This window comes from Perca fluviatilis, chromosome 18, assembly GCF_010015445.1.
Source record: "Perca fluviatilis chromosome 18, GENO_Pfluv_1.0, whole genome shotgun sequence".
Classification (NCBI taxonomy): Eukaryota; Metazoa; Chordata; class Actinopteri; order Perciformes; family Percidae; genus Perca; species Perca fluviatilis.
Genome location: NC_053129.1, coordinates 26,885,561 through 26,896,094, shown reverse-complemented (window position 1 = coordinate 26,896,094; position 10,534 = coordinate 26,885,561). Strand labels below are relative to the sequence as shown.

Below are 10,534 nucleotides of genomic sequence, written 5' to 3'. Positions count from 1 at the left end.
CTTTATTTGTACAAAATTTGTTTTTTTTAATCATTGTTGTCATTAAAGAGCCTCTTTTAGGCAGTAATGTACATAATGGTGATCCCAAAGGGGATAATAGTTAATCTTCACTCAATGACAGTAATAATTACCATACAATTAAATAATTACATACAATATACAGTATATAGCCGATTTAACATAAGACAGTTGTGAAAGATCATTGAAGTTTAGGTCAATCTGTACAGCTAGTCTGTTCTTATAATAACCTGTTTTGAATTTTATTGTACAAAAATGTGGAAAATTATCTTTGACGTCACCATACAGCACTTAAAACAGCCAGTGTTGTTTTTATCTCTCTGTTTCTAGTTCTGTTTTATATGTCTTGCTACTTCATTTTGTTGTACTTTGTTGTGCAATCACAATAAATAAATAATTTATGCTCCCGGACCTCCTAGGTTTGGGCTGAGCATGTAATGTTACAACATCTGGCTCTGCCCCGGGTCTTGTTTGTCTTTTTTCATATTCTAAACTTCCAGATGGGAACAATGGCCAATTTATGGGATATGTCAAGCTTTTATTTTGTAATACAACTGTGGGTACTTCCTTTTAGGTACATGCTAAATCTTTGTAGCTTAGCGCAGCTAGCTATTAACTTCCCGGGTCAACTTGTACATGCGAAAAGTGACAGTAGCAACGATCACTCGGCACACAGCTGTTTATATTTCTTTGTGTTCATATTTAGCTGTAAGCTTTCAAACTATATACACTTAAAATTCATTTTTAGTGGCGAGTTTTAATCCACGTAAAATGGTGTTTTACTTCACAAGTGCCGGTGAGTAAAACCACAGCTGAGCTAGCAGTACTGTTAGCTAGCAGCCCTGATTAGCCAGTATCCTAAAGCTTTATTTCTCATTTAATGCGACTCTGTGTGTTGTATGTGCTTCGTGCCCGCGTGTATTGCTGTTTTCGTCCATTCATTTTCGATTTGTTGTTTCTCTCTCAGTGGTGAACCCTCCCCACACAATCTACATGGGAAAAGATAAATATGAAAGTAAGTTTGTTATCGTTCGGTCACACACAGACAGCCTTTTTCACACACTTGATGCTCTCTGTATAACTTTAATCTTGTGCTGTCTCTCTGATTATTGTGTTACTTTGTTGAACTACTATTTGTAATATGCCATAATTAATGCCACATCAACGCTTAACTTGCTGAGTTTGTTTTTTGCAGATGAGGATCTAATAAAGTACGGATGGCCTGAAGACATCTGGTAAGGCTTTCTTGCGTTTGTAAGTGTTTGTTTAACAATTAAGGCTGCAGTGCAGTGGGTAGAAAGAAGAAGCTCTGTCCGTGCAGCCAATAGGAACACACTCTCTCTCTGAAATGGCCTGTGATTGGCCAAAGTCTTTTGTCACAGGCTACATTATCTAAATCCTGAAAACATTCAGGAGCCAAGTGCGGAAGTCTAGTTTTCTCTCAGACCACTTGAATTACAATATGCTGAAAGATTATTATGGAATTTTTGCCAAAGGACTGCCAAAATGAAGTGCCTACCACAGCCTTAAAGTGCTGAACAGATGTAGTTTAATATCTTGTAATAAATATTTTGTTGGCACAATTAACAGAAATATAAATCTGAATATTACGAGTTAATGTTGTCTTGTTGCTTTTCCCACGTCCAGGTTTCACGTGGACAAACTGTCTTCGGCTCACGTTTATCTGAGACTGCCAAAGGTAAAGAGACAAACAATGAACCCAGAAAACAAAAACAAAAACAAGCATTGGTCGGTATCAAGATCATTCTTAGGTCAATTTATATGTAGCCTTGTGCAATATGGCACAAGTGAGACAACAATGGTGCTCAGGTTGATGAAATATGTATTTTAGCTGTTGAATACAGCAGACATTTTCCAGAACCGCTTTTAAGGTGTCAGATCTTGTTGACTGATCTTTGAGCACCTAAACTATGATGTAAAATTCCTTAAAATACATATATTTCTATGAATGTGTTGTCTAATGCATTGGGAATCTGCAATGTAGAAGAAGTCCTAGATCAGATGTAACATTGAGGCCGCCGGGATATGCTTGAAACAAACTAGTTTGTATGATATGCCGTTTGACTGACTGGTCTAGAGACAAAAGTGTTTACACCAGTTCAGGATGGCAAGTTCAAAAGCAAGGTGAAAAGCCTGTCGTCCTAGAGAGTGGTGAGATGCAGAGAATCATACACATGGGGATCATGTGCCACACTTTGTTTCAGTTAGTCTCAAGTAAAGAAGGCGGGATTGTCAGATTGTCAGCTTTGGAGAGTTAAAAAAAAAAAAAGAAGAATTGTCTGACAGGTCAGGGGTTTCAGACACTGTTCAACGATCCACCGAGCGCATGTGCACTGCTGATCACTGTGTGTCTTTTCTAGGGTAAATCCATAGATGATATTCCCCCTGAGGTGCTGATAGACTGTGCACAGCTGGTAAAAAACAACAGCATCCAAGGTAAAGATGTGCTTAATGATAAAGTCATGTCATATGTAGAATGATCGGCATCAGGTATCAGCCACGAGCGATGGGTTTCAGAATAAGAGCCTTGATTATCACAGCTGATCGAAGTGCATGAGATCTGCTGTATAAAAGAAAAGCTGCATGCTACAACTGCCCTGAGAAGTCATCCTGTCAAAGCCTTCTGTTGTTTTTTGTGAGTGACACATGTATGATCAATTAAACTGTGCTGTCTTCCGCCAGGCTGTAAGATGAACAACATTAACGTGGTTTACACGCCGTGGGCCAACCTGAAGAAAACCAGAGACATGGACGTAGGACAGATCGGCTTCTTTCGACAGAAAGAGGTCAGTAGACCAGCACTGAAATGAAAACCCTTTTAAACTTTGGAGAAAAAAAACAAAGTTAGATTACAACCGGTGAAGGCTTAATGTTCACTGTGATGAAATTGTTTTTCACAGTTCCATGTAGGAATGGCAGCCAAGAGAAATTCACTACTTGTTGCTCAATATCGGGTTCTGCTGAGCAGTGTCGAGACTATTTTATTTATGTCGCCCAATATCACGAGTCTTTGTTTTTCTACTGCACACCGTGAGTAGGGTTGGGCATCCAGAAACGGTTCCAACTTTCAAATATTACGATTCCAATTCAGTCGTTTTCTTATTGGAATCGTTTTGAAAATTTGGTTTTGAATCCGATCATCGGTTCCAAATTTAACACGCGCAAGTTTTGGTTTCCGTAGCGACCCCCATACTTCCAGGCTGTTGTTGTTGTTGTTGGGTTGCAGCCATGGAGCACAGTAAGCAGTTCTCTAAAGTGTGGCTTTATTTTACGTTGAAAAATCCCGGTAAAAATGTACGTGACCATGAATTCTAATCACATTTTCCTCATATCTGTGAAATAAGCACGTGGCCCTTTAAACCACCCCTCAAAGAATCGGAATCGAGAATCGATGAGAATCCAAAGGAAGAATCGGGATTGGAATCAGAATTGTTAAAATCCAAACGATGCCCGACCCTCATCGCGAGTCCGTTAACGCCACTGACAGACCACTCTTAGTTGTCATGTTCGCCGCTGTGTTTTCGCAGGTGAAGATCGTGGCGGTGGAGAAGAAGGTCAATGAGATCGTAAACCGTCTGGAGAAAACCAAAGTGGAACGCTTCCCCGACCTGGCGGCAGAGAAGGAGTCGCGAGACCGAGAGGAGAGGAACGAGAAGAAAGCTCAGCTCCAAGACCAGAAGAAGAAAGAGAAGGAAGAGCAGAGGATGAGAAAAGAGATGGAGGAACTCAAGTACGTCTGCAGCTATTCTGCCCCCATGGCATTGTTTTAGTAAAGTTGGATTGAACAAGAAAACATCACAACATTGTCAAATAGTTTGCTCACTCTATTTATATCTTTTTTTCCAAGAGTTGAAGTGGCTTTTACTTTCTTATCAGTCTGTTCTGTATATTCTGGGGCAAATCTAGCTTTCAGTTAGTTTAATACTGAAAACAACCATCAACATACTTAAACACGGTGCAGGATTCACATTCACTGATGGAAAGATAACTATTTGTCATTATACAGTACGTGACATTTAAAGAAGTTGCTCTAAAAACTTTTTTTGGAAACATTTGGGTGGAAATGGTTAATGATGAGTGAAGTTCCTGGATGTTCCTGGGATCTTCTGCTAAAGCATTTAAAATAATGGCCACCTCACACTGTCTGAACATCCTGAGACTTCTGAATTACTGCTACTAAAGCCAATCATCTAGAGCCATACTTAGGGCTGGGCGATATGGAGAAAATCAGATATCACGATATTCTTGACCAAATACCTCTATCGATATTGCGGGGGATATTCTAGGGTTGACAACTGGGGCTCTAACAAAATATCTTCACACTTAGATTTTAGATAAATAATCATCAGTAATGTGGACATAAGTGCGAAAAAGGCAAATAACAGAACAGCTAGAACAGTCTGGTAAGTTCAGAAAAGTATATCACTTTACTGTAATGCAGCCTTTAAAACCAGGAAAAGACAACACTTATGTCATATCACCATATTACGAAATCCAGAATCTAAGACGATATTCTAGTCTCATATCACGAAATCGATATAATATTGATATATTGCCCAGCCCTAGCCATTCTGCATACTTAAGAGTTTTTATTAAATCCCCTCTAAATGTATCAATTTGTTTCCTTCCCCAGGAGCTACACTGCACTGATGAAGTGTGAAAATATGAAGACTAATGAGGTGAGGACAAAAAATATGAATCAATATTTTGTTTATGAATTCCCGGGAAAGGGACGGTCGGGCGATCTGGTGTGTTTGATTGTGTTCAGGCCATGGCCGAGCTATGATTTCAAAGAGTTCCGAGATCATACAGAGAAGTCACGGTGGGGGGGGTCACCCCACTTCATTCACACCACATTAACTTGAGCTTCACTGCCTGTCGTTTGCAGGACGGTAATGATTCGGACGACTTCATGTGAGAGGTGAACACCAGGCAGCGAGCAGACCGAGCCCCCCCGCCCCTCCACCACTCTAACCTGCTGTCAGGATGCTGCCCTGCTGCTCTGCTTGCTCTAACTCTGCACTGACATTAACAGAAACAACAAAGACAAATGCTTTTGGACACTTGGAGCAGAAAGCGAGCCAATGGGGGACAGCGCTGGGAATTTATTCCACGTGCAGACACTTCTTTCAAACCAAACCAAGCTGCCTGGCTTCTTCATCAAGGGACTGTGGGAAAAAAAAAAACACAGGACAACAAGATGCTGAGGATAATTTCGGGGGGGGAAACACTCAATAGCAGAACTGTGTTTTCACTGTTGCTGATGTATGATATAATGATATAACTAGCGTTGGGTTGTTTTTAATACCCTGCAAACCCTTCTGTTCACGTTCTTTATGTGTTAATTTCTCTGCATGCCAAATTTTATTCAATACAATTCAATGTATTAAATTCAGTCATAGATGTTCATTGACAAGCCCTTTATATTATTTTACAAGGCACTATAAACCAGTCGCAGCCACTATCATCCAACTCTAGAACCATAGTGTTTGGAGCCACTGAAGTTCTGAAAGATTGTATTTTTTTAACACATCTCACAGTCGACTGAAAGTTTAGTTAAAAATTCCAGTAAGTGAGCCTTGAGTTTAAAAAATGTCATTTTGTCAAATAGGGCCAATACTCTCACGCATTCAATACTGGACCTGCAGTATGAAATGAGGAGGAGATATATAATAACTACATCTCATGTTGGTTGTGTTTGGAGGATGCGGGCATCGATCCCGCTACCTCTCGCATGCTAAGCGAGCGCTCTACCATTTGAGCTAATCCCCCATGAGACCCATTCTTGACCATTGCTTTCACAACCGGAAGTATGAAATTAGAATGAACTATGTAACAGCTGCATCAGTTTAGACCTGCAGATGTATGCATGCTGATTTATGTGCACTGTCTGCAGGCAGGGAAAGTCGCCTACAGCAATTTTGACACTACCAAGTATTCAGCAGATACAGTTCTGTAGTTAACAAAACGCTTGCATTTTGCAGGTTTACAATGTAAACTGTTAAAAACAAACAGTTTTTAAAAAAATAAAACAAAATGCAGTTTTCATCCAAGTGTTACTGTAAGATCACAGCAGCTATTCTTTCTCTCTCCTGTAGGTGGCGAAATCAACACATACAGTGCCTTGCGAAAGTATTCGGCCCCCTTGAACTTTTCGACCTTTTGCCACATTTCAGGCCTCAAACATAAAGATATAAAACTGTAATTTTTTGTGAAGAATCAACAACAAGTGGGTCCCAATTATGAAGTGGAACGAAATTCATTGGCTATTTCAAACTTTTTTAACAAATAAAAAACTGAAAAAGTGGGCGTGCAAAATTATTCAGCCCCTTTACTTTCAGTGCAGCAAACTCTCTCAGAAGTTCAGTGAGGATCTCTGAATGATCCAATGTTGACCTAAATGACTAATGATGATAAAATAGAATCCAGCTGTGTGTAATCAAGTCTCCGTATAAATGCACCTGCTCTGTGATAGTCTCAGAGGTCCGTTTAAAGTGCAGAGAGCATCATGAAGAACAAGGAACACACCAGGCAGGTCCGAGATACTGTTTGGGAGAAGTTTAAAGCCGGTTTTGGATACAAAAAGATTTCCCAAGCTTTAAACATCCCAAGGAGCACTGTGCAAGGGGATAATATTGAAATGGAAGGAGTATCAGACCACTACAAATCTACGAAGACCCCGGCCGTCCCTCTAAACTTTCAGCTCATACAATGAGAAGACTGATCAGAGATGCAGCCAAGAGGCCCATGATCACTCTGGATGAACTGCAGAGATCTACAGCTGAGGTGGGAGACTCTGTCCATAGGACAACAATCAGTCGTATACTGCACAAATCTGGCCTTCATGGAAGAGTGGCAAGAAGAAAGCCATTTCTTAAAGATATCCACAAAAAGTGTCGTTTAAAGTTTGCCAAAAGCCACCTGGGAGACACACCAAACATGTGGAAGAAGGTGCTGTGGTCAGATGAAACCAAAATCAAACTTTTTGGCAACAATGCAAAACGTTATGTGTTTGCGCGAAAGCAACACAGCTCATCACCCTGAACACACCATCCCCACTGTCAAACATGGTGGTGGCAGCATCATGGTTTGGGCCTGCTTTTCTTCAGCAGGGACAGGGAAGATGGTTAAAATTGATGGGAAGATGGATGGAGCCAAATACAGGACCATTCTGGAAGAAAACCTGATGGAGTCTGCAAAAGACCTGAGACTGGGACGGAGATTTGTCTTCCAACAAGACAATGATCCAAAAACATAAAGCAAAATCAAAATCTACAATGGAATGGTTCACAAATAAACATATCCAGGTGTTAGAATGGCCAAGTCAAAGTCCAGACCTGAATCCAATCGAGAATCTGTGGAAAGAACTGAAAACTGCTGTTCACAAACACTCTCCATCCAGCCTCACTGAGCTCGAGCTGTTTTGCAAGGAGGAATGGGCAAAAATGTCAGTCTCTCGATGTGCAAAACTGATAGACATACCCCAAGCCACTTACAGCTGTAATCGGTGAGCGGGCGCTACAAAGTATTAACTTAAGGGGGCTGAATAATTTTGCACTTGATCAATATTCAGTTTTTTTTGTTTTAAAAGGTTTGAAATATCCAATAAATTTTGTTCCACTTCATGATTGTGTCCCACTTGTTGTTGATTCTTCACAAAAAATTACAGTTTTATATCTTTATGTTTGAGGCCTGAAATGTGGCAAAAGGTCGAAAAGTTCAAGGGGGCCGAATACTTTCGCAAGGCACTGTATATACTAGTGCCCTTTATTTAAGTAAAATCTAAATAAATCATTATCATCATTATCTAAATAAAGGGCACTAATCTATGCATCCTGTTGATTTGTATTAAGAGAATCTGCAGGTCTAAAATGCAGATGCCGATACTCACATTTCTTTAACGTGGCACTGACGTGCGTTGGTTTGACAATGACTGAATTCCTCTTTTTTTGGAGGATTCTGCTGTCAGCTTAATGTAAGCAGGTTCTCAAGACCGTTCCATGTGGTGCTTTGAGTGTAACATAAAAAAGTTAAGGTGTTTTACACAATGTCTTCATACTAACTTTTGAGTTAACTTCTGTAATTTAGTTCATTTACTTAAATTGCCAAGATGTGTCTGCTCTCCAATGTTTAAAAACAGAATCATAACACAAAGGTATTGTTTATAACAATAAATCAGCACTCCTGTAAAGGGTACCAGCAAATGTTCTGAATACTATATTAGTAAATATAGGTGTTGGGAATCAGACATTTAAATATTTGAAAGGATCTGATGAGCTGCTCTGAGGGGGGAGGGGGGTATTGTGACGTGTTGTCCTGGACATCTGGGATGTGTGGCTGTGTATGTAGGACTACATGTCCTGCTGTCATTTGAAATAAAAAATAAATAAAAAAACTTTCCCCTTTATTCTTTTTCTACCTAAAACTCTGTAGAATGTATGTATTGTATTGTTCTCGGTAGATGGATGAATAATTAGACAATTAAATAGGGCTTTTATTAGTGTGGAACTTTCTGGGGCACTGCGTTGCTATCGGTAGTCAACTGCATTTATACTAATAAATGGTGAGTCACAGAGGTTTTCCTATGTATTTTTTATTCTCTGCAGGCAAAGTAACATTTTTCTTCATCTTTTCAGTACACGAAATGTATTCTTGAATAAGTACAGTTTAAGACACGCAGTATACTCGACCAGGATTCACATTTTAGAAACTGTGTTGATAATTCATACACTTTTGGGCGTAGAGTTTTGTTATATGATGAGAATTATATGAGCATATTAGCAACATTATGCTATCCTTTATGCCTCAGGCTGCACTATGTCCGTCTTCAATTAAAGAAAAAAAATACTTGGAGGATGCGGGCATCGATCCCGCTACCTCTCGCATGCTAAGCGAGCGCTCTACCATTTGAGCTAATCCCCCATGTTGCTATGTGACTGCCCAGACGTCAGTTTTTTACGCAACACAAATGTGCAGTGTATGGAAACAGCTCAGGGATGCATTAGTGGTCCGTTCATGGACCGCCCCGATGATTACGTTGTTTTTCCGACTGCCAGCGTTCATGTGCTTCTTTGGCTTCACTGTCTATGCGTGTTCTTCTTCGGTTTATATGGGCGTTTGGCATAACAACTTGTTGCATGACTGGCTGCCACCAACTGTTGGGCGTAGCCTAGAGCATCAGGTGTGTGAAAACATGGAGGCCACAATAACAACCTAAATCGATAGCACATTGTGGGCGTTGTCAAATAAATTACGTGCATGCGTGAATTTTCTATATTTAGGAAAGGTTTCTCACCCAACACATCTGAACGATCGTCGGCCATGTTTATGTCCGTCAGTTGCCAACAACGCCTCACCAACTGGGAAACTCTGTTAGCAAACTCTAGCCCCAGTTTCCCACCTCTGATTCCCACATGAAGTGAAAATGTTTTTCCGATGCCCATGAATGATGCCTCTTGATACATCAGTGCCATGCATGAACCACAGAAAGTATATAATAATAATAATAATAATAATAATAATAATAAATTGAATTTATATAGCGCTTTTCATGGACTCAAAGTCGCTTAAGAAGGCATGGACGCACGGTAAGAGTGCTCCATCTTGTTTGTCCCGTCATGTGAAAAACAAATATTATTGGAGGATGCGGGCATCGATCCCGCTAAAGTTAGCCCACATTAGCCAATCATGTTTCTCCCCTGAGGCTTACTTTTGACCAATCACGCTCACCTTTGACCAATCACGTTCTTCCTCTGTGTGGCTTACTTTTTCAGCGTTTAGCGTTCGGTTCTCCCGCTTTTCTTATCAACGACAGCAATCGGTTACTGGCCAGTCGCTTTGGTGTTGTCATGGTTTTTATCCATTTATCAATCATAAGGTAAGATATGCTTTTTTAGACGTGATGTACCACTATCGGACACATTTTCGGCTACATCCCTAGCTAGGTGTTGCCATTGCAGATAGCTTGTAAATGGTAGCTAGTAGCATTAGCAGCCAACGGCTTTTGTGTATCAGACACATTCGGCTGATAACGACAACTGGCGGTATATCATCGTTTTACACATGTCAGTTTGCATAGCTTTCATTTAATAGGGATAAAAAGTCAGTTTCACTCACATTCGTTTTGATGACATCAGACGTTTTAGATTAGATTACATTCAACTTTATTGTCATTGTGCAGAGTTCAAGTACAAAGACAACGAAATGCAGTTTGCGTCAAACCAGAAGTGCAAAAAAACTGAAACGTGCAACGTGATATACAAAGTATAGACAGGTGGTGCATAGACATGACAAGAAATATATTGCAGTGTTATAAGAGCAACATAAATATGGCTATGTAATATGAACAAATGTATGAACAGCATGTACAGATATGTGCAATGTAGTAGCAGTGACATACTAGTAGTAATAATAATAATACAGAGATAGATATATGCATTGTATTAACAGAATATATAAGAAAAACAGAATATGGATATTATGTATGAACCATATA

General features: G+C 39.9%; 1 protein-coding gene and 2 non-coding genes across 3 annotated transcripts; 1 reads left to right on the top strand and 2 right to left on the bottom strand.

The window, feature by feature from the left end:
• The first annotated feature begins 622 nt into the window (after positions 1 to 622).
• On the top strand, positions 623 to 5,448 carry ccdc25 (coiled-coil domain containing 25). Its single transcript, XM_039781300.1, has 9 exons — positions 623 to 814; positions 986 to 1,033; positions 1,214 to 1,253; positions 1,666 to 1,717; positions 2,400 to 2,475; positions 2,722 to 2,825; positions 3,567 to 3,769; positions 4,673 to 4,718; positions 4,928 to 5,448. The coding sequence occupies exons 1-9, from the start codon at positions 790 to 792 to the stop codon at positions 4,955 to 4,957; spliced, it is 624 nt and encodes a 207-aa protein (XP_039637234.1). The 5' UTR covers positions 623 to 789; the 3' UTR covers positions 4,958 to 5,448.
• A 290-nt stretch (positions 5,449 to 5,738) lies between these two features.
• Positions 5,739 to 5,811, bottom strand: trnaa-agc. The gene has a single exon. It is a non-coding gene; the product is annotated as a tRNA-Ala (tRNA).
• A 3,077-nt stretch (positions 5,812 to 8,888) lies between these two features.
• Positions 8,889 to 8,961, bottom strand: trnaa-agc. Its single transcript has one exon. It is a non-coding gene; the product is annotated as a tRNA-Ala (tRNA).
• Between the last annotated feature and the right edge of the window lie 1,573 nt (positions 8,962 to 10,534).

Excerpts from the sequence above, each read along its gene's own strand:
- ccdc25 (XM_039781300.1), top strand. The coding sequence starts at position 790 with ATGGTGTTTTACTTCACAAGTGCCG. Across the intron at positions 1,034-1,213 it reads GGGAAAAGATAAATATGAAA|ATGAGGATCTAATAAAGTAC; the intron begins GTAAGTTTGTTA and ends TGTTTTTTGCAG. Across the intron at positions 1,718-2,399 it reads TTTATCTGAGACTGCCAAAG|GGTAAATCCATAGATGATAT; the intron begins GTAAAGAGACAA and ends TGTCTTTTCTAG.